Source organism: Hyperolius riggenbachi, chromosome 6, assembly GCF_040937935.1.
Source record: "Hyperolius riggenbachi isolate aHypRig1 chromosome 6, aHypRig1.pri, whole genome shotgun sequence".
Classification (NCBI taxonomy): Eukaryota; Metazoa; Chordata; class Amphibia; order Anura; family Hyperoliidae; genus Hyperolius; species Hyperolius riggenbachi.
The window spans coordinates 192,380,142-192,404,793 of record NC_090651.1 but is presented as its reverse complement, the minus strand read 5'-3'; the positions used below and the strand labels follow the sequence as shown (position 1 = coordinate 192,404,793).

At 47.6% G+C, this 24,652-nt stretch overlaps 1 protein-coding gene across 3 annotated transcripts in view; it reads left to right on the top strand.

Annotated features, from left to right (window-relative positions):
- Positions 1-24,652, top strand: part of SLC37A2 (solute carrier family 37 member 2) — a 1,087,044-nt gene that overhangs the window by 974,173 nt on the left and 88,219 nt on the right. For all 3 annotated transcript variants that reach the window (XM_068240256.1, XM_068240255.1, XM_068240254.1), the window contains exons 15-16: positions 16,495-16,573; positions 17,281-17,378. In XM_068240256.1, coding sequence (XP_068096357.1) covers positions 16,495-16,573; positions 17,281-17,378 — 177 coding nt within the window. The remainder of the gene's footprint in view (positions 1-16,494; positions 16,574-17,280; positions 17,379-24,652) is intronic.

Genomic DNA, 24,652 nt, shown 5'->3' with positions numbered 1-24,652 from the left:
AAATCAAATTCCGCTAACTTTTGACAAAAAATAAAATCTTCTATGAACTCGGCATACACCTAACAGAATACCTTGGGGTGTCTTTTTTCTAAAATGGGGTCACTTGTGGGGTTCCTATACTGCCCTGGCATTTTACGGGCCCAAAACCGTGAGTAGTCTGGAAACCAAATGTCTCAAAATGACTGTTCAGGGGTATAAGCATCTGCAAATTTTGATGACAGGTGGTCTATGAGGGGGCGAATTTTGTGGAACCGGTCATAAGCCTGGTGGCCTCTTAGATGACAGGTTGTATTGGGCCTGATCTGATGGATAGGAGTGCTAAGGGGGTGACAGGAGGTGATTGATGGGTGTCTCAGGGGGTGGTTAGAGGGGAAAATAGATGCAATCAATGCACTGGGGAGGTGATCGGAAGGGGGTCTGAGGGGGGTCTGAGGGTTTGGCCGAGTGATCAAGAGCCCACACGGGGCAAATTAGGGCCTGATCTGATGGGTAGGTGTGCTAGGGGGTGACAGGTGGTGACAGGAGGTGATTGATGGGTGTCTCAAGGTGTGATTAGAGGGGGGAATAGATGCAAGCAATGCACTGGCGAGGTGATCAGGGCTGGGGTCTGAGGGCGTTTTGAGGGTGTGGGCGGGTGATTAGGTGCCCTAGGGGCAGATAGGGGTCCAATCTGATGGGTAGCAGTGACAGGGGGTGTCACAGGTGGTGACAGGATGGGTGATTGATGGGTGATCAGTGGGTGATTAGATGGCAGAACAGATGTTAACAATGCACTTTGGAGGTGATCTGAGGGTAGGTCTGAGGGCAATCTGATGGTGTGGGAGGGTGATCAGATGCCCGTAAGAGGCAGGTTAGGGTCTGATCTGATAAGTGGCAGTGACAGGTGGTGATTGATGGGTGATTGACGGGTGAATGACAGGTGATTACAGGGGAGAATAGATGTATACAGTACACAGGGGGGGGAGGTCTGGGGGGGGGGGTCTGAGGTCGTTCTGAGGGTGTGGGCGGGTGATTGGGTGCCCTAGGGGCAGATAGGGGTCTGATCTGATGGGTATCAGTGACAGGTGGTGACAGGGGATGATTGATGGGTAATTAGTGGGTGTTTAGAGGAGAGAACAGATGTAAACAATGCACTTGGGAGAAGATCTGACGGCGGGTCTGCGGGCGATCTGATGGTGTGGGTGGGTGATCAGATTGCCCACAAGGGGCAGGTTCGGGGCTGATTGATGGGTGGCAGTGACAGGGGGTGATTGATGGGTGATTGACAGGTGATTGACAGGTGATCAGTGGGTTATTACAGGGAAGAACAGATGTAAATAATGCACTGGCAAATTGATAAGGGGGGGTCTTAGGGCAATCTGAGTGTGTGGGTGGGTTATTGGGTGCCTGCAAGGGGCAGATTAGGGTCTGCTCTGATGGGTAACAGTGACAGGTGGTGATAGGGGGTGATTGATGGGTAATTAGTGGGTGTTTAGAGGAGAGAACAGATGTAAACAATACACTTGGGAGGTGATCTCACGGCGGGTCTGCAGGCGATCTGATGGTGTGGGTGGGTGATCAGATTGCCCGCAAGGGGCAGGTTAGGGGCTGATTGATGGGTGGCAGTGACAGGGGGTGATTGATGGGTGATTGACAGGTGATTGACAGGTGATCAGTGGGTTATTACTGGGGGCATAGATGCATACAGTACACAGGGGGGGTCTGGGGAGAATCTGAGGGGAGGGAGGGTGATCAGGAGCACCCAGGGGGCAGTTTAGGGCATTAAAAAAAATAGCATTGACAGATAGTGACAGGGAGTGATTGATGGGTGATTAGGAGGGTAATTGGGTGCAAACAGTGGTCTGGGGGGTGGGCAGGGAGGGGTCTGAGGGGTGCTGTGGGCGATCAGGGGGCAGGGGGGGCAGATCAGTGTGTTTGGGTGCAGACTAGGGTGGCTGCAGCCTGCCCTGGTGGTCCCTCGGACACTGGGACCACCAGGGCAGGAGGCAGCCTGTATAATACGCTTTGTATACATTACAAAGCGTATTATACACTTTGTATGTGGCGATCTGGATGCTAGAAACACTTCCGAACGGCCGGCGGGTTACTGCGCAAGGGGGGCAGAGCCTGTCACCGGCGCCTGATCGCGTCACGCGTGACGCGATCGGTGCATAACCACGCCCGCTAACGATGGGCGTTTTGCTGTCATTTAGGCCCAGTACTTGCCACCGCCTATCGGCTGTGGGCGGTCGGCAAGTGGTTAATTTGTACTGTCGTGTCTGTGTGAATGGTGGACAGAAGGTAAACGTCCCTCTTGTCCTTCCATTTCACCGAAAGTAAGTCATCGGTACACAACTTGGCCCTCTCCCCCCGTTGAAGTCTGGTGTTAACGAGCCGTTGGGGGAAGCCCCGGCTACTAGGCCGCACGGTGCCACAGCATCGGATTCCTTCTATCTTTAAGTGCTGATAGAGGGCCACACTTGAGTAAAAGTTGTCCACATAAAGATGGTACCCCATATGGAACAAGGGTGACACCAAGTCCCACACAATCTTTCCACTGCTCACCAGGTTGTCAGGACATCCGACCGGCTCCAATTTTGAGTCTTTTCCCTCATAGACCCTAAAACGAGATGTATAGCCTGTGGCCCTATCACAGAGCTTATACAGTTTCACCCAATACCGGGCGCGCTTGCTTTGGATGTACTGTTTGATGCCAAGGCGCCCGGTAAAATGTACGAGGGACTCGTCTACGCAGATGTTCTGTTCAGGGGTATAAGCATCTGCAAATGTGGATGACAGGTGGTCTATGAGGGGCTGAATTTTGTGGAGCCGGTCATAAGCCGGGTGGTCTCTTGCATGACTGGTTGTGTTGTCATTAAAATGCAGGAAGCGCAGGATGATCTCAAATCGCAACCTGGACATGGCAGCAGAGAACATGGGCATGTTATGTATTAGGCGTGTAGACCAATAAGAGCGCAATACATTTTTTTTGGTAATACCCATGTTGAGGACAAGGCCCAAAAAAATCGTAAGTTCGGAAACTTGGAATGGTTTCCACCGAAAAGGCTGGGCATGGTAGCTTGTCATTTTGGCGGTTACAAATTGTGTGGCATAATGGTTGGTCTCAGCCACAATTAAGTCAAGGAGATCCTGGGTGAGGAACAGTTCAAAAAAGTCTAGGGCCGATCCTAGTTCAACTGTCTCCACCTGGACTCCAGACTGGGCAGTGAAAGGGGGCAGTACGGGTGCGGCGGGATCAGGGAAATACCAATCAGGATTTGCCAGCATCTCTGGGAAACCAATGGGAGTATGGGCCCGTCTTCTTGGTGGCTGCGAATCGGGTCTTAATGCACGTGCCACCGAACCAATTTCTACTACCAGGCTGGTGTTCGCCACTTCACCAGGGTCTTCTACGGTAGTACTGTGATGACGTTAATTAGTGACTGTGGTGCAGTGGGCTGAGCACTAACCGACACTAACAACACTTTTGCCTAGCTAACTGGCCAAACTGTTACCACTAGTGATACTAAAAAAGTGACAGTTTTCACTGATCACTGTTTTTAGATCACTAGGATAGTGATAGGATAGGTAAGGGGGGGGGTGGGGTTGGGGTTGGGGATCAGAGAGCAATCAGAAACAATCACAAATAATCAAAAACGATCACGAGGCAATTACAACAGAATTACAGCAATCGGCACAATTAAAGCCAATCACGGAGCAATCAAATCCAATCACGCGACAATCGAAAACCAATTACGTGACAATCTAAGCCAATCACACGACAATCGATGCTAATCACAGTGCAATTGAGACAATTGTAGCGAAACAAAGCACAGTCAAGCCTTACAGATAGGAGATAAGATACACAATCGCAGGGGGGAGAATATACGCAAGCAATGCACTAGGAAGGTGTGGGGAGGATCTGAGGGGATGGGTGATCAGAAGCCCCTAAGGGGCAGTTGGGGTCTGATCTGATGAATAGGAGTGACAGGTGGTGACAGGGGGTGATAGATGGGTTATTGACGGGTGATAAGTGGCTGTTTACAGGGAAAAACAGATGTAAACAATGGACTGCTGATGTGATCGGGGGGGGGGGTGTCTCAGGGGGGATCTGAAAGGATAGGTGGGTGATCAGAAGCCCCTAAGGGGCAGTTGGGGGTCTGATCTGATGGGGGGCAGTGACAGGTGGTGACAAGGGATGATTGACAGGTGACTGATAGGTGATTGACAGCTGATCAGTGGGCGATTACAGGGAGATAGATAGATGCAGTATACAGGGGGGCGGGGGTCAGGGAGGGGAGATCTGAAGGGGTGGGGGGAGATCAGATACCCCTAAGGGGTAGTTGGGCTCTGATCTGATTGATAGGAGTGACAGGTGTTGACAGGGATTGATTGATGGGTGATATGGGGGGTGGTTAGGTGCAAACTGTGGTCTGCAGGGGTGTACAGGGGGGGGGGGGTCTGATGGGTGCTGTGGGTGATTGGGGGGGTCTGTGGGGCTCCTAATACATGTGGTGTGTGACTCACTGTGCCTGCTCTCCTCGCTGGTGGTCGATCGCTAAGTGTGACCACCAGCGGGGAGGCAGGCAGTATAATACAGTTTGTTAGGTGAACAAACCGTATTATACGGTTTTTAATGGAGAATTTGAAAAATTACAACCCGCCGGCGCTGCGGATTGGCCAGCGGGTTGACGTCACAAGGGGGCGGCACCACGTGACACAGCGATCGTGCAGCTGGAGCCGCGTGATCGCTGATTAATTAGCTGGTACCTGGCGACGCACATGTGCGTTGCTGGTCCTCCAGCTACCACTTTGCCGTCGCACGTTATAAGCGTGCGGTCGGCAAGTGGTTAATGGACTGTGCCTCGTGTTTGGAAATAAATGCATATTGCAGTGCCGATCCTTCCTCCTTTTTTGACTTTCAGATTGCACCGGGTTGTTAACCCCTGATCTGCCGCATAGAAAGCGTATAATACGCTTTGTAATGCATACAAAGCGTATTATATAGGTTGCCTCCTGCCCTGGTGGTCCCAGTGATCAAGGGACCACCAGTGCAGGATGCAGCCCCCCTAGTAAGCACACAAACACACTGATCCTGCCCCCTGATCACCCACAGCACCCCTCAGACCCCCCCTCCTGATCACCCCCTCAGACCACTGTTTGCACCCAATCACCCCCCTAATCACCCATCAATCACCCCCTGTCACTATCTGTCAACACTATATTTTAGATTAGGTCCTAAACTGCCCCATGGGGGCTCCTGATCACCCCCCCCACACACACACACACACACCCTCAGATCCTCCCCAGACCCCCCCCCCCCATGTACTGTATACATCTAATCACCCACTGATCACCTGTCAATCACCCATCAATCACCCCCTGACACCACCTGTCACTGCCACCCATCAGATTAGACCAGGCATGGGCAAACTTGGCCCTCCAGCTGTTAAGGAACTACAAGACCCACAATGCATTGCAGGAGTCTGACAGCCAGTCATGACTCATAAAGGCAAATGCATTGTGGGACTTGTAGTTCCGTAACAGCTGGAGGGCCGAGTTTTCCCATGCCTGGATTAGACCCTAACCTGCCCCTTGCGGGCACCTGATCACCCTCCCACACCCTCAGATCGCCCGCAGACCCGCCCTCAGATCAGCCCTCAGATCACTTCCCAAGTGCATTGTTTACATCTGTTCTCCCCTTTAATCACCCACTGATCACCCATCAATCACCCCCTGTCACCACCTGTCACTACTACCCATCAGATCATACCCTAATCTGCCCACACCCTCAGATCGCCCTCAGACACCCCCCCCCCCCCGATCACCTCGCCAGTGCATGGCTTGCATCTGTTCTCGCCTCTAATTACACCCTGATCACCTATCAATCACCCCGTCATCCCCTGTCACCACCTGTCACTGCTACCCATCAGATCAGACTTTAATCTGCCCCTTGCGGGCACCCAAACACCCGCCCACACCCTCAGTTTGCTCTCAGACCCACCCTTATCACCTCCCCAGTTCATTATTTACATCTGTTCTCCCCTCTAATCACCCACTGATCACCCATCAATCACCCCCTGTCACCATGTGTCACTGCTACCCATCATACCCATCAGATCAGACCCTCATCTGCCCTTTGCGGGTACCCAATCACCCGCCCACACCCTCAGACCCCCCCCCCCCCTGATCACCTCGCCAGTGCATTGCTTGCATCTATTCTCCCCTCTAATCACCCACTGATCACCCATCAATCACCTCCTGTCACCACCTGTCACCCCCTAGCACACCTACCCATCAGATCAGGCCCTAATTTGCCCCGTGTGTGCCCCTGATCACTCGGCCAAACCCTCAGATCCCCCTCAGACTCCCTTCCGATCACCTGCCCAGTGCATTGATTGCATCTATTCTCCCCTCTAATCACCCCCTGAGACACACATCAATCACCTCCTGTCACCCCCTAGCACTCCTATCCATCAGATCAGGCCCTAATCTGCCCCCTGCGGGCATCTGATCACCCGGCCAAACCTTCACCTGCCCCACCGCAGTGACAGAATTTTTTTTTCCTGATCACTGCTGGTCTCTATGACTTAATTGTGGCTGAGACCAACCGTTATGCCACACAAATACGTAACCGCCAATCCAAGAAACTAACATGCCCAGCCTCTTTTCGGTGGAAACCACTCCAAGTTTCCGAACATAAAATACCTCAAGGTATTCCGTTAGGTGTATGGTGAGTTCATAGAAGATTTTATTTTTTGTCAAAAGTTAGTGGAAAATTACACTTTGTGAAAAAAAACAATAAAAATCAATTTCCGCTAACTTGTGACAAAAAATAAAATCTTCTATGAACTCACCATACACCTAATGGAATACCTTGAGGTGTCTTCTTTCTAAAATTGGGTCACTTGTGGGGTTCCTATACTGCCCTGGCATTTTAGGGGCCCAAAACCGTGAGGAGTAGTCTAGAAACCAAATGCCTCAAAATGACTGTTCAGGGGTATAAGCATCTGCACATTTTGATGACAGGTGGTCTATGAGGGGCCAAATGTTTTGGAACCGGTCATAAGCAGGGTGGCCTCTTAGAAGACAGGTTGTATTGGCACTGAAGTGCAGGAAGCGCAGAATGTTCTCAAATCGTGACCTGGACATGGCAGCAGAGAACATGGGTATGTGATGTATTGGTTGCGTAGACCAATAAGACTGCAATACATTCTTTTTGACTAGACCCATGTCTTGACTAGACCCATGCCTGCACTAAGAACCGAGGGGGCCCTCCACACTGGACTTTCCTCCGCAGCAAGCCCGCTCACACCCCCTGCACACAGCATCCGAGGACACAACCACCGGTTGGACGCAGATGCAGTGGCCTCACACAAGTCGCTCTGGACGCTATCCATGCTGCAAGGAAGGGTAAGGCCTGCTCTCCTTTCGTTCCACCTACGTGCTGACCCCCTTCCTGGACCTGCTTGCTCTGTGCTGCTCCTGCTGTGGTACTCCTACTGTACTGTTTGTGGCTAGCTTGCTTAACCAGTTTTGCCCTCATCTGAGCCTCTGATTCGCAGGCTGATCTTTGCCCTGCTCCCCCTGAACCGACTGGCCTACCCTCTGCTGGGGAACCTATCTACCTGCTGCTTACTGCACTGCTCATAACCGTATTGCACTGCTCACAACCGTATTGCACTGCTCAGGCGATGGACTGTATTGCACTGCTCATGGGATAGTCTGTATTGCACCGCTGTATTGCACCGCTCATGTCATGGACTGTATTGCACCACTTACATGATGGTCTGTATCGCACTGCTCATGTGGTGAACAGTATTAGTTATGCACTGCTCATAAGATGGACTGTATTGCACCGCTCATGTGATGGACTGTATTGAACCGCTCATTTGACAGACTGTACTGCACAGAGCATGTGATAAACTGTCTTTAAACTGCACGAGACTGCTTTTAATCGTACTGTATGGACCTGGACTGTCCCTGTGGAGGGCGACCCGGGGCAATGCCAGGCTCCTCCACCCCCCGCAGGCACCTCACTCCTGCCATCGGCCACCCCCCCCCCCCACACACACACACACACACACACACACCACCACACGCACCACGTACTCCAGGGAGCAACTTCTGCGGTGGGAACATCGCGGCCCGCCACTCCCTGAGGCCAATCTCCTACTAAACCAGGTCCAGAACTACATCCTCTGCGGCAGGTGGGAGCTCTGGAGGAACACCCCAGTACTCTGCTTCATGGAGACTTGGCTACATGAGAACATCCCGGAGAACACCCTACACCTCCTAGGCTTCAGCCTCATACGAGGGGACCGCGACCCTTCCCTCTCTGGGAAGAAAAGAGGCGGTGGCATCTGCTTCTACGTCAGCTCCTCATGGTGCCCCACCCCACCAGTACTCGACAGGATGTGCTCCCCAGACCTAGAGCTTCTTCTCGTGAACTGCAGGCCAGTATACTCACCACGGGAGTTCTCCTCCTATGTCCTTGTCGGAGTGTATATTCCCCTTCATGCCGATGCCAAATCTGCCCTGAATTCCCTCAGCGACACCATCTCGCACTGGGAAATATCCCTCCCAGACTCGCTGTTCATAGTCATGATGGACTTCAACAGGGCAAACCTTCGACAAGAGCTGCCACGTTACCACCAGCATGTTGCCTGCCCAACCAGAGGCCCGAAACCCCCCCCCCCCCCCCCCGCTTATTGTTACACACCACTGAAGAATGCCTACAAGGCTATCCCTGGGGCGGCACTTGGCTCCTCTGACCACTGCCTTGTTCATCTCATCCCCACCTACAGAAGACTCCTGGAATTGGCAAAACCGGTTGTGAAGTCCTCCAAGGTGTGGACCAGCAAGGCCAAGCTCCACCTTCAATTTTGATTGCACAGACTGGGAATCCCTGGCAGCTCCAGACCTGGACGAGTGGGCGGACAACGTCACCTCTTACATCAGCTTCTGCGAGGCCTCCTGCATCCCAACCAAATCCTTCAAGGTCTACCCGAATAACAAACCATGGTTCTCCAACAAGCTACGGCTACTGTGGAAATGCAAGGAGGCGGCTCACAAGGAAGGAAACCAGGAGGAATTCAGGAAGACGAAGAACGCCCTGAAGCGAGAGCTGAGAGCCGCAAAAGAGGAGTTTGCTGAGAGAATGAAGCTGAACCTTCGCTCGAACAACTCATGAGCTGTATGGCAAGGGCTTAAGGCTGCCACCAACTACAAGCCTACCCCGCAACATGCTACACCCAGCCCTGAATTAGCTGAAGATCTAAGCAAATTTTACAGCAGGTTTGAAAGGCACCCACCACCTCCTTCCCCCCAGCCCCCGCGCACAGCAACCCAAGTGAGGACTCACTCTCTCTGGAAGTGAGGGAGGCAGATGTTCGGCACCTCCTGTCCACGCTAAATGCCAGGAAAGCCTCGGGACCTGACGGCGTATCCCCAGCCTGCCTCAAAACCTGTTTGAAGCAACTTTCCCCCATCCTCTCTGCCATCTTTAGTAGGTCACTGACAGAGGGCAGAGTACCGGCGTGCTTCAAGAGGTCCACCATCATTCCAGTTCCCAAGAAACAAGGCATCTCCGACCGCAACAACTACAGGCCTGTAGCCCTGACATCCGTCATCATGAAGTCCCTAGAGAGAGTGGTCTTAGCCACCCTCAATCTATCCACCTTGCTCCTACTAGACCCACTCCAGTTCGTCTACAAGGCAAATAGGTCCACTGATAATGCTCTAAACATCTGTTTGGAATACCGTATATACTCGCAAGCAAGCCGAATTTTTGACCCCCAAAAAGGGGGTCAATAGTTGGGGGGGTCGGCTTGATTGCGAGTCACCTGTGGTCCGCGCACCCCCAAAGCACCCCCTGGCGTGAACTGACTTCAGGCGTCTAAGAGACGCCGAGTTAGTTCACAGCGGCAGCCAGAAGCAGCAGAGCAGGGCTACGGTAAGATGGCCGCCCGAAGCTCTGCTCTGCAGACTTGGAGTCCGCAGTGCAGGGCTTCGGGCGGCCATTTTCCTGTAGCCCTGCTCGCCGGGTAATGCAGGCTGCAGGCAGGAAGTCACGTGAAGGAAGAGGATTGTGGGAGCTGCGCGCCACAAGGAGGTCGGGACAGGAGGAGGTCGGGACAGGAGGTCTTCTGACTGTAGGTGAGTAAATGGGTTTTTCTTTTCTTTTTCAGGTGGTGCTGCTGATTGTGGTCAGAACTGCTGAGCATTGTGCATATTGGGGTCAGATCTGCTGAGCATTGTGCATATTGGGGTCAGATCTGCTGAGAATTGTGCATATTGGGGTCAGATCTGCTGAGGATTGTGCATATTGGGGTAAGATCTGCTGAGCATTGTGCATATTGTGGTCAGATCTGCTGAGGATTGTACATATTGGGGTCAGATCTGCTGAGGATTGTGCATATTGTGGTCAGATCTGCTAACGATTGTGCATATTGGGGTCATATCTGATAACGTTTGTGCATATTGGGGTCATATCTGATAACGATTGTGCATATTGGGGTCATATCTGATAACAATTGTGCATATTGGGGTCATATCTGATAACATTTGCGTATTGGGGTCATATCTGATAACGGTTGTGCATATTGGGGTCATATCTGATAACGGTTGTGCATATTGGGGTCATATCTGATAACGATTGTGCATATTGGGGTCATATCTGATAACGATTGTGCATATTGGGGTCATATCTGATAACGATTGTACATATTGGGGTCAGATCTGCTGAGGATTGTGCATATTGTGGTCAGATCTGCTAACTGTTGTGCATATTGGGGTCATATCTGATAACGATTGTGCATATTGGGGTCATATCTGATAACGATTGTGCATATTGGGGTCATATCTGATAACGATTGTGCATATTGGGGTCATATCTGATAACGATTGTGCATATTGGGGTTTTGAACGTGTTTTTTGTTAAAATCTGCTCACATTACGTGCATTTTCTTGAGAAAACCTACACAATGATGTTAATTTTCTGGTGAAAGGGTCACCAAAACTTGGTCCCTCTGTCTTTGCGTTGCACTTTTAAAGGGAACCCGAGGTGAGAATAATATTGAGGCTGCCATATTTATCTCCATTTAAGCAATACCAGCTGCCTGGCTGACGTGTTGGTCCTTTGCCTCTAATTCTTTCAACCATAGACCCTGAACAAGCATGCAGCAGGTCAGGGGTTTTTGACAATATTGTCAGAACTGACAAGATTAGCTGCATGCTTGTTTCTGGTGTAGTTCAGTTCACTACTGCAGCCAATAGATCAGCAGGGCTGCCAGGCAACTAGAATTGTTTAAAGGGAAATAAATATGGCAGCCTCCATATCACTCTCACCTCCGCCAACTGCGGAAGTTCGGCATGGCTCAGGAGATTCTAACATGCTTTTACACTGCCACCATTGAATCGATCCTCTGCTCCGCCATCCTGGTCTGGTATGTGGGAGCCACCGCCAGTGACAGGCACAAATTACAGAGGATCATTAGGTCGGCGGAGAGGATCATTGGGAGACCTCTGCCCCCACTTGACCACCTGTTAACACAAGACTGCGAGCCAGGGCACTGAGGATTGCAAGTGACCTCTCTCACCCAGGTCACTGTTTTTTCTCTCCACTTCCACTGGGTCGGAGACTTGGGGCCATCCCCACCAAGACCACCAGACACAAGAACTCTTTCTTCCCGATGGCCGTTAGCCTCCTGAACTCCCTTAACATTCTACCACCCTCTATCAGCGCCCTACCATCTGCATAGGCACGGCAGACTTCAGCTGTGTATATCTAATTGTTGATTGTATATTCGTGTATGCTTATATTTGAGTACTGTCATTCTAACGTTTTTCCTGCCTTTCTTTCTATGTATTGCTCCATTGTGCCAAACCCAATTCCGGGCTTGACCCAGTCATGCTTGGCGAAATAAAATTGATTCTGATTCTGAAAAGGAGGTAAAATTCATTTAGGTGGTAGGTTGTATGACCGAGCAATAAACTGTTAAAACTGCAGTGGTCTGAATGGAAAAAAAGTGTCTGGTACTTAAGGGGTTTTATGACTGCTGTCCTTAAGTGGTTAAAATGCATTTAGAAATAAAATATTCTTAGCAAAATGTACCACCCAAAGAAAGCCTAATTGGTGCCGGAAAAAACAAGATATAGATCAATTAATTGTGATAATTAGTGATAAAGTTATTATTAGTTATTAGTGAATGAATGGGAGGTGAAAATTGCTCCGTTGCATAAGGTGAAAAATCCCCGCGGGCTGAAATGGATAACCTTCTTGGCGGTAATCCCGAATTAGGGCCGGGGTGGAAAACCGCAGCTAAGAGCGGTAATCTCGACCTCTGCTCGGGGTAGCTGCCGGAGGCTGTGTGCAGAGCAATGCGCGCAGTGGACGTTATTACATACCTCGCAGGGGATCCCTACATCGGCCGCCATTCTTCTTCCTCTCCTCCGGGGCTCTGCTTCCTCCGGGTGAGATTGCCAGCTGACGTCATGACGACAGCCGTCAATCTCACTTTAGAGTTGCAGCGCCACCCGGAGGATGGAGGTAAAACTGCAGTGCTGGAGCCAGGGAGGTGAGTGCAGTTCTCCCTGGCAGCATGATTTTTTTCTAGGTTTTAGGGTTTGAAAGGGTGCAAAAAAAATTGCACCGCTTTTAGACCCTAAAATCCGGAAAGAATCATAACGCCAAGGGGGTTAAAGGACCACTATCGCGAAATTTCTAAAAAAAAAAAATAAAACTAAAAAAGATTTATTATGGAAAGAATGCTAGCAGAAGGGATAGTGAAGGGTTAAGAATGAGTAAAAAAAATACCCTACTGTTTACACATTAACAACAGCGTGAATGTGATAGCTCTTCTCATGGACAGCTCCTATCTGCTGGCTAAGATTATTAGACTGTACTGTAACTCCTCCTGTACAGTCTCCTCCTGTGATGTTAGCCAGGCAGATAGGAGCTGTCCTCCATCCAGGGGCGGACTGGCCAGGGGGGAAGGGGGGCAATCTTCCCCCAGGCTGCCTTTCATTCAGTGATTTAGGGCTGGTCTGGTGTCTGGTGTATTCGGGTTTGTTGTTGTAAGGCAATGTGAAACTTGAGGCTAGCTGATAAAAGTGCAATCAGAGGACAGGCAAGCTGGTAAATATACACAGCATGATGCAGAGCTTGCCTGGAGGGTCCATGGGCAAACATCTGTCTGGTCTCTCCCCATTGTTATTATGACTGCATGTGTGGATAAGGTGTTATACAAGTTGAAAAGTTTTTGACAGTCCCTAGACTCCAGGAGGGCTACTTTCTGACTTGTGTGAGAGACTGACAGGGACAGGAGTCCTATTACAGGCAAGTAGCCTCTGTGTGATGTGCAATACAGATAAGCTCTCTGCTCCATCTCAGGCTATTCTCAATTTTTCTCCACTCCTCCTCTCTCTGGGCTAGTGCACGCAAAAATCGCAATAGCAATCGCTAGCAATTTGTGAGTGTGATTTTGTGAAACGATTTTCAAAGCGATTTTTTAATGAATTGCTCCAAAAAATGCTACATGCAGTGTGTTTGTGAGTTTGAAAAAATCACAACACTGCTATGAGAACACCGTCATAGGGTAACATTAGCCAAGCGCTTTTCAAATAACTGTTGATTTGAAAAACGCTCAGACACACTGTTGGTGGGCACCAGCTCTCCCTCATTCACCTTTGTTTCCCTCTTCCCCTAGTGCTGGCTGTCTGTGTCTTCTTGTCATACAGGAAAGCTAAGTAAAAGTGCAATCCTGGTGAGGGTTGCTTTCTGACTTGTGTGAGAGATTGGCAGGGACAGGAGTCAAATTACAGGCAAGTAGCCTGTCTGATGTGGGACTGCAATATAGATAAGCCCTCCCCCCCCCCCCCCCGTCATGCCTGTACTTTATTTGTCACACTGTCCCTAGAGTGTTCTTTCGGTATTTCCGCATTGGCGCTCCACGTGACTACTGGCATATACGACATGGGGTGCGTGTGTGATGTCATTTGGGCTGGGGCTGCCATGATAATGGGCCTCTAGTTTGTGTTTCCCCCCCAGGCCAAAAGGTCCCAGTCCTCCCCTGCTTCCATCAGAAGAGCTGTCACATTCACACTGCCGTGAATGTGTAGATAGCAGGGTGATTTTTATTTTTTTTTACTCATTCTTAAACCTTCACTATCCCTTCTACTAGCATTATTTCCAGTATAAAGATTTTTCAGTTTTATTTTTTTAAAATGTTGCGATAGTGGTCCTTTAACCATTTCAGCCGCGCGCGATAGCAGGCGCGCCCCCGTGCCCCCGTGCTGTTCCCCAGTAGCCCTGTGATCAGTGAACGGGAACATGGTTCCCGATCACCGATCAAAATCCCTAGCAGAAAAACCGATGGTCTCTTACCAGAGGCTACAGTCTTTCTGCAAAAAAAAAAGTTTCCCCGTCCTCCTTGTGGTTCCGGTTAGCGAGAAGCACAAGATAAAATAGTAAAACTACATCTATAAACATTTTTGAAGGGAATTCACACACATTTTAACATTGAAAATTAACTGTTTATTTCCCACACCAAAAAATTAACCAAATAAAATTTTTAATGGAAAAAAAATACAACCCTCCCCCCCCCCCAAATAGTTATCTAAGGGTCTGAACTTTTTAAATATACATGTGAAGGGGGTATACTACGAACATTTTTAAATTATAAGCTTGTAAATAGTGATGGATGCAAAACGGAAAAAATGCACCTTTATTTTCAGATAAAATATTGGTGCCATACATTGTGATAGGGACAAAATGTAAATAGTATCATAAGCGAGACAAACGGGCAAATAAAATTCATAGGTTTGATATTATGGTAGCATAGACTATTTTAAAGCTATAATGGACGAAAACTGAGAAATAATGAATTTTTTTCCATTTTTTTCTTATTAATACTGTTAAAATGCATTTAAAAAAAAAATTCTTAGCAAAATGTACCACCCAAAGAAAGCCTAATTAGTGGCGGAAAAAACAAGACATAACTTGTGATAAGTAGTGATGAAGTTATTAGCGAATGAATGGGAGGTGAAAATTGCTCTGATGCATAAGGTGAAAAATCCCTGCGGGCTGAAATGGTTAATGACTGTCACAGTTAATAAATAATTCTTCACCTACAAGGTAAAAAACAGGACAATGAGTTATGCGCATTCAGGCTATTTTGATTAACAGTATTGAGGATATATATATCCAAAATGCCTCCCTTAGTAAAAGCTGGTTCTTGCGATCTCCCCCTCTCCTGGGTATCTGCACCTGTTCTTTAATCATCCCTCTTAGGGTATGTACTTGATTTTTGTGTTCCAAAAAAGCTTTATGAAGATGAAGATTTCATTTTTCAACACGACCTGGCACCTGCTCACAGTGCCAAAACCACTGGTAAATGGTTTACTGACCATGGTATTACTGTGCTCAATTGGCCTGCCAACTCTCCTGACCTGAACCCCATAGAGAATCTGTGGGATATTGTGAAGAGAAAGTTGAGAGACGCAAGACCCAACACTCTGGATGAGCTTAAGGCCACTATGGAAGCATCCTGGGCCTCCATAACACCTGAGCAGTGCCACAGGCTGCATTGAAGCCGCATTGAAGCAGTCGTTTCTGCAAAAGGATTCCCGACCAAGTATTGAGTGCATAACTGAACATAATTATTTGAAGGTTGACTTTTTTTGTTTTAAAACACTTTTCTATTATTGGTCGGATGAAATATGCTAATTTTTTGAGATAGGAAATTTGGGTTTTCATGAGCTGTATGCCAAAATCATCAATATTAAAACAATAAAAGTCTTGAACTACTTCAGTTGTGTGTATTTTAATCTAAAATATATGAAAGTCTAATGTTTATCAGTACATTACAGAAAATAATGAACTTTATCACAATATGCTAATTTTTTGAGAAGATCCTGTATATTTGTGTGATACACTGTTGTCATTCTGTCTGATTCCTTGACATAGGGGACCCCCCATGGCCCCGAAACAGTTGTTGGTGACTGAAATGCTGTAATCTTAGTGCTATGTGAATACACTAGACTGGTGTTTGCAAGAGTATGTGGACCCTTTGGATTTTGTTCTGGATTATGCATGACCCTGCACCTCATATTTTGCATGGTGTGCAACTATTACTTGGATGTGGAATGCTTTTTTTTTTCTTGTCTACCAGTTGTAAAGATGATGATGTGTAGGCTCACTGTGGAACAAACAACATGAACATGAACTCTATTTTTTAACTTCACTTTGCAATGTATTGATTTATTGTTCTTTTTTATACAGTTGCTGTTAATTGTTCAGGGTATCATTTGTCCCAACCTGCTCTTTGTCAGTGACTGTAATGAACATAGTAAGATACATTTTCCCTCATCATAATTAACCAGCTTGATGAACACCTGTGTATACATATCGCAACCTTTATTTCAATATTCATCTGGAATGTGTTAACTAAAGATGAGTCATTTGAGTTTTGTTTGGCTGTCAGGTTTATACTGTGTAATTATTCTTCTGAATAGGGAACACATGAGTCTCTGCATGGAAATGCCAAGGCCCTGTCTACTGTCACTGCCATTATTGATGGTTCTGGATCAATAGGTGAGCTTGGGGATCAAATTTGGCTGCTGCTGTTTTTCCTGCAATCTGAACCACCAGCATGTAAAGTATTTATAGAATCTTAAGGACACTTTCTCTACACAAACTTACATACATTTATGTAATATAGAACTTGTTAAACAGGTGGGTTTAATTTATTGCCTTTACTGTATTCCATAAACCCGGACTTGTTGATCTGGTGGCCTCCAGTTATTTTGGAGCTGTAGACTTGTGGATACTTCCATAGTAGTCCTGTATATACCCTACTAGAAAGAAAATCTTGCGCTCAGACAAGCAAGAGAGCCCACAGAGCCCACACAAGTTTTTCTTCCAATGGTAATAGATGGTGCAGCTCAGATCTTGGTTGTATATGGAAATCTAAAAGTAATTAGAACACTCCATATTATATTACCATAAATGTAGCAGAGATCCAGCGTGTCCAAGTGAACAAAACACAAATAACACAGTGCTGTGTGAATAAGGCACATGTGGAGGGACTGAGGCTTCGACGTAATGGAGCAGAGAGTACAGTTCAGTAGTCAGCAGATATAAAATGCTACAGAGCAGAAACAACACAGGTATCCTATAGCAACAGATACTGCAGAGACTTTTGAGATAGATTTGTAGTCTGTATGATACGGCTTCTGTTTCATGGGTCCAAACTTGGTATATATCACCCTAATGCAGGTTTTGTACTGTGTGTCACACAGGTGCAGCTCTAGGTCCAACCTTGGCCTCCATCCTCTCCTCCAAAGGCTGGAACTATGTTTTCTACATGCTTATCACTGCTGATCTCCTCGCCTGTTTGGTAGGTCTTTTTTTCTCTTTATTTTGTTTAAAAAAAAATAACAACCTGCTGAGGCAGGATCAAATGTAATTAACAAATTTAAGTGCTTAAAGGACACATCCAAGATTGCTAAAAAAAAATCTACTTACCCTGGGCTTCCTCCAGCCCTGCTGGTGCTCACTGCGCCTGCATGAGCGGCTCTCAGAGTCGCACTGACATCATCCAGACTGTACTGCGCAGATGCAGTAGTTCTAAGCTTGCCAAATACAGTACGGATGATCTCAGTGCGACTCCACGAGCTACACGCTGGAGCGCAGAAAGATGCCGACCTCGGTCAGCATCTGCACCGGCGGGGCCCGGGAGCCACCGGAGCTATGGCGAGGGCACAGGATGGCTGCCAGGGGCTTTATACTCCCTGGACCTTCCCTTTAAAGCAAATTTGAAGTGAGTAAGTTTTAATACGTACCTAAGTAGACGGAAGGCTCTGAATACCATAAAGCATTCCTGTTTCTTGATTCGTCCCATCATTCCTGCACCATCCCCGGTTGAAGTTACTTGTCCTGCTAGGTCTTCAGCACTCGTTGGGCAGCCTTCAGAACTACTTGCATCCTCAAGTAGTTTTTTTTTTAAAACCTATTTTATTTTTTTATCTTTTATGTGGCATGAACATTAATAGAAAAAAACAGACTGTTCATGGTGTATTGGATAAAACAGATGAAACTTGCCCTAAGGCCCAGAATAAAGATAGTACAAACAAATTGTGTCTTGTCTGCTTACATTAAACGAGATTCTCAACCTTTCGCACTCTTGCATCCAAATGTTCAAACAAATGCATTCACAGATTCCAGGGGCGTTCCTAGGGTCTTTGGAGATCGGTGGCACCTGTGGGCACTAGGTGGGGGATACACGCCGTGACAAAAATGGGCGTGGCCATGCAGTGAGTGGGCATGGCCATGGGTGGGGCCAAATGTACATGAACTTAGCAGCGGTTTAAGCTACAGATATCGGGCCTGCCCATCGAAATATTGTATGAAGCCCCTTGTCCTTTATTTAGATAATTTACAATCCGTATAGGCATAGATCAAAGATGTATACGCACATTGAATTTTGATTGGTCAATCACTGACCAATTTTACCCCCCCCCATGCAGTAAGTGGGCCAACAGACAATGTATTTGATGAACAGAGCTACAATTGGTTAATCAAAATTGTATGTGTGTACCAGGCTTTACAGCTAATACTGTACATAATGAAAGTAGCAAGGATTGAACGTAGCAGGGATCAGCATACAATACACGCGTCGCGCCAAAAAATGGGTGTGGCCATGGACCAGAATGTGGGTGTGGTCACGGGTGGAGACAAATTTACATGAACTTAGCAATGATGGGACATTAGATTAGGACAGTGGTGGCGAACCTTTTAGAGGTCGAGTGCCCAAACCGCAACCCAAAAGTCACTTATCTATCGCAAAGTGGCAACAGCAATTTAAACTAAATACTGTACAAACGTTTTAACTCATACATGAATATTATGGAAAATCCAAGTTGAAAATAAACTGTGAAGATAAATAATTTCATCCATCCTACTCCTGAAAAATGTATTCATTTTTTTTAGAACCTCCCAGTTTTATTTTCTGTTTTAAAAAGCTAAAAAAGTACGTTTAATGCTATTGTCTCATATGATAATGATTCAGCTTTTCCCATAGTCTCGCAGTTAGCAATTGTGGCCCCCAACAAGACAAATTCAGCAATCATGAGGCCCCTATCAAGACAAATTCAGCAATCATGAGGCCCCCAACAAGACAAATTCAGCAATCATGAGGCCCCCAACATGACAAATTCAGCAATGGTGAGGCCCCCAACAAGACAAATTCAGCAATCATGAGGCCCACAACAAGACAAATTCAACAGTCATGAGGCACATAAATAGACAGCATTTCACATAAATAGGCAGAATGCCCCCCACCTGGCTTCTGAATTCTCCTCTACTGACTTCTGTGCCTGGCAATACTGTTTTTGGCTGGATTGAGGATGATGTGTGGCCTGGCTGGCGGTGATGCTGTGGCTGGGTTGGCTGGCGGTGATGCTGTGACCTTGCTGGCGGTAATGCTGGGCTGTGCTTGGCTTGTTGAAGTAAATGCTGGCCTGACTGGTGGTGATGCTGTGGCCTTTTTGACAGTGATTCTGGGCTGGTTGGCTGGTGGTGATGCTGGGCTGGCTGGCCTGGATAGTTTAGGTAGTGACAGGTGCCCCCTAGTTAAGGTAGCGCCAGGAGTCCCCCAGTTCAGGTAGGGACAGGAGTCCCCCAGTTCAGGTAGGGACAGGAGCCCCCCAGTTTAGGTAGGGACAGGAGCCCCCCCCCCAGTTCAGGTAGGGACTGGAGCTCCCCAGTTCATGTAGGGACTGGAACCCCCCAGTTCAGGTAGTGACAGGAGCCCCCCAGCTCATTTAGTGACAGGAGCCCCCCAGTTCAGGTAGTGACAGGGACCCCCAGTTTAGGTAGAGACAGGAGCCCCTAGTTTAGGTAGTGACAGGCACCCCCCATCTTAGGTAGTGAGTGACAGGGACCCCCAGGTTAGGTAGTGAGTGACAGGGACTCCCAGGTTAGGTAGTGAGTGACAGGGACTCCCAGGTTAGGTAGTGAGTGACAGGAACCCCCAGGTTAGGTAGTGAGTGACAGGGACCCCCAGGTTAGGTAGTGAGTGACAGGCAACCCCCAGGTTAGGTAGTGAGTGACAGGGACCCCCAGGTTAGGTAGTGAGTGACAGGTGCCCCCCAGGTTAGGTAGTGAGTGACAGGGACCCCCAGGTTAGGTAGTGAGTGACAGAGACCCCCAGGTTAGGTAGTGAGTGACAGGCGCCCCCCAGGTTAGGTAGTGAGTGACAGGCTCCCCCCAGGTTAGGTAGTGAGTGACAGGCGCCCCCCAGGTTAGGTAGTGAGTGACAGGCACCCCCCAGGTTAGGTAGTGAGTGACAGGCGCCCCCCTCACCTGACAGCCAGCAACGTCAGACCTCAGTATCAGCCGGTGACCAGTTAGAGCGGGCGCACGAACCCACCATGCTGTATATGCAGAAGTGATGTCACTTCCGCATATCGGTGCGGTGTCCGCTAGGTCCTAGCGCCCGCACTAGTGGTCCCCGGCTGATCGAGGTCTGACGCATGCTGGGATGTCTGGCAGCGGGGACGGCCGGGGGGGACAGCGGGCACCCCTGTAAAAGAGATTGGGCAGAGATGTAGCTAGGGTTTTAAGCGCCCGGGGACAAAGACCATCTCAGCTCTCTCCCCAACGTGTGGTCGTGCGGCACGTGAAGTGGGCGTGGTCACACTGTACACACACACACACACACACACACACACACACACACACTGTACGCACACTGTAAACACACAGGACAGTCCCAGCAGGTCATACAGCATGAAGATCAAAAGCAGCAGGAACACAATGTTTACTCGGTAGGTCACAAATAATTAATCAATTACTGCCCTGATAATGCCTATGGGGAGTCCTCTTACCAGTCACAGAGTCAGGGCTTTGGGAGATAAGCGTCCAGTATGCTAATGCTGGCGTCCCAGGAGAGGTGTGCAGATTCTGTCTCACACGCACAGGAGGCTTGTCAGTGTGGTTGCATGAGGAGAGGAGAACTGACAGCCCTTCAGTCTAGCAGCAGCCCCAGCCTCACCCATCCTTGTCCTGTCCCCAAGCTGGCTCCTTGCTGCTGTTTGAAATGCTGCTGCCGCTCTTCCTTGACTTCCTCCCCTCACCAGTGTGACCCAATCATCACGCAGCACAACAGAGGGGAGGGGGTTGAAAGAGGAAGCGGCGTGTAGCTGTTGTCGGGCTCAGGGTGTTACTATTGAGGATCTTAGCTGATGCTCCACTGGAGACAGCGGCGGCTGATGCTACATGCCTGAAATTGGGGGCACCCTAGGACATGTTGGGGGCATGGGCCCCCCTAAAATAGGGCTAGCGATGCCCATGACAGATTCACTCATCCAGGCACCACTGTTATCCCTACAGCTAAGTTAAAAGCCGGGGTCTTAGTTCACAGAAGAATGCATTCTTATGCTTAGTCACCTACACTGCGCAGAAGTACCCAGGTAAACGTAGGTGTCTTAACTCTGGCCCTGTAACATGCATAGTGCAGACATGCAAACAGTCATTGCATCAAACCTATCTAGGGATTAGGAGCACACATCCTGACATCCTCTCCTGGGACAGATAGCGCATCTTACCAATCGCACAAGGGAGCTGACGTAATGTATCCATGCGCACCATGCACATACACCAGCATAAGCTGTGTGCATGCTGACAAAAAAAACACTTACAGGGGAAGGAGGGAGTGCACTGAATTAAAGCCCTAGCCACAGGGGTCAGTAACAAGAAAAAAACACATATATTCAGGCACATCGCCTTTAGTTAGGACATTAAATAAGTTATTAAGGAAAGGGAGGTGCTGAAGGGGGTGTGGCCAGAAAACAGCAAAAATCTATTAACCCTTCACACTCTTGCATGCAAATGTTCAAACAAATGCATTCACAGATTCACTCATCCAGGCATCACTGTTATCCCTACAGATAAGTTAAAGAGAAACTCCAACCTAGAATTTAACTTTATCCCAATCAGTAGCTGATACCCCCTTTTACATGAGAAATATAATGATTTTCACAAACAGACCATCAGGGGGCGCTGTATGACTGATTTTGTGCTGAAACCCCTCCCACAAGAAGCTCTGAGTACCGCGGTACTCTGGGCAAACTGCCACAATGTAACAATGTTCACAGACAGGAATTAGCTGTTTACAGCTGTCTCTAACAGCCAAAACAGCTACATAACCTGCCCACAGTAAAAATGTCACCATGTAATAAATGTCAGAATGTAAATCGGGGAGAGGAAAGATTTTACAATGAGCAAACACTGACTAAATCATTTATACATAATTATGGTAAAAAATGAAGCACTTTTATTACTACATTATTTTCACTGGAGTTCCTCTTTAAAAGCCGGGGTGTTAGTACACAGAAGAATGCATTTTTTTTTTTACTCTCAAAAGGTTTTTATTGAGCCATAAAAAGTAAAACATGAGTACATATTCTTACATAGTACTGACAAAGTTAAACATACATGTCAAACCTTTGAGCTGGTACAGTGAAATGAAAACAGGGAAGTCAGATTATCCCTTCCTGGAGTCTGTTAAATCAGTAATTGTCCAGCCATGGAAGAAGAGGAGTAAAACATACAAGAATTTTATTACAACCTATTTAACTTTAACAGAAACTTATATAACAAACAAGATCAATGAACGGAGAGCAGAGTATTAGATATTTTTCCCCTTGTCCCCCTTGGGGGGTGGTGGAGAGTTGTGATCTGTTAGGGTGTGGTTCGTCCCGGAATGCATAGATTTTTGCCATAATTAGACTTGAGCCATGGGCCCCATGTTTTGTAGAAGGGGTCTGTTTCATCCTTAATTAAGCCTGTTAAATATTCATTTATACAAATATTCGAGATTTTTGTTAATATCTGATCCCAATTTAGCTTATGAGACAGCCATGAGTGCGCGATATGTATTCTACAGGCTGTGGCTATTTTGGTATAAAGTAAATTCTCTGTTTTGGATAGATGCTCTGAATTAACATTCAATAAGGAGTTTAGTGGGGAGAGGATTATGTTCTTTCCACTAATCTCCTTGAATAGCAAGGCAGTTTGCCTCCAGATATTGGTGACTTTTGGGCACTTCCACCATATGTGATAAAAGGTACCCTCCTCCTGACAGCCTCTAAAACAGTTTCTGGAATATTTGTTTGAATAGTGGCAGAGTTTGGTAGGTGTGAGGTACGTTCTGAAAAGTACCTTCAGAGAGGTTTCAACTAGGGAGGAGTTGCTTGAGCATTTATAGCAGTTCCTCCATATGGTTGTCCAAGTGTCCTCTGATATTGACTCCCCTATGTCCCTCTCCCAAGCCCTCTGGTATGAATGTGTTCCCATTTCTTGTGGTTTGGTCAATTGTCTATAGATTACTGAGATTGCTCTGGGTACTTCACTCTTCCCAATTAGATTACGTTCTATGACTGATCTCTCAAAAGGGAGTGATTGTGGGCCCTGACCTTTAATAAAATGCTGTATCTGGAGATATCTGAAATGTTCCCTTAGGGGCACACCATGTCATGTTCTTAGTTCTTGGAAAGATATTACCTCGTTATTGGGGCATAGGTCCCTGAATGTACTAAAACCGTTCTCTGTCCACCATTCAAACTGTGTTGTGCTTAGGCCTGGAATAAAGTTTGGGTTTCGAGTGATCGGGGTTAATGGTGAATTGCTTGATATCAGCTTATATTTAAATCGCAGAGTATTCCACAATTTAAAAGCGTCTTTCGTCATAGGGTTCTGGAATGATTTAGGAAGAATGCAAGGATGGGCCATCCATAAGATGTCTTGTATTCTATAGGGAGAGGTATAGACATCTTCTATGTCTTTCTATTGCGAGTTGTGAGAGTTGAAGGAAGAGCTTAGAATTTGGGCTAATCTGGCTGCCTCTTGATATTTTATTAGATTTGGGGCTCCCAGCCCTCCCAGCTCCTTGTGTCTGTATAGTATTGAAGCTCTAATTGAGGGCTTCTTTTTTTCCCCATATAAATCTCCTCATGTCCCTCTGAAGTGTCTCTAGTCTTGACCTAGGTAGTGATAATGGGATTGATCTAAAGAGATATAGGATCTTTGGTAGTACCATCATTTTAGTAGCAGTTATCCTGCCTAGCCATGATACTCTTAGCCTGCTCCAAGTGAGTAGTTTAGATTTAATGTGTTTAATTAGTGGGTTATAGTTCAAGTCCAGAATTTTATCCAGGTCCGAGGTAAGATGTACCCCTAAGTACTTTAGAGCGTACTCCTTCCATATAAAGTCAAAGTTGCCCCTCAGCTTCTCCTCTGACTCTGGGTCGTGCTGCACCAGTAAAGCTTCTGTTTTTTCTGGGTTGGCTTTCAGTCCTGACACCAGGCCGAAGGTCTTAAGTGTATTTAATACGTTGGGGATAGAGATATGTGGATTTGTGATGGTAAGGAGCAGGTCGTCCGCGAAGGCGCTGCATTTATACTCCTTATTGCCAATTAGGGGGCCCTGTATATTGGGATTCATCCTTATATATTCTAATAATGGTTCAAATGCCAGAATGAAAAGGGCAGGGGAAAGAGGGCACCCTTGTCTGGATCCCCTTTCAATGTTGAAACTTTCTGACTCAAAACCTGCATTACGGTAAGTATATTGGCCGTAGGGTTGGAATAGAGTACTTTTAGTATAGTCAA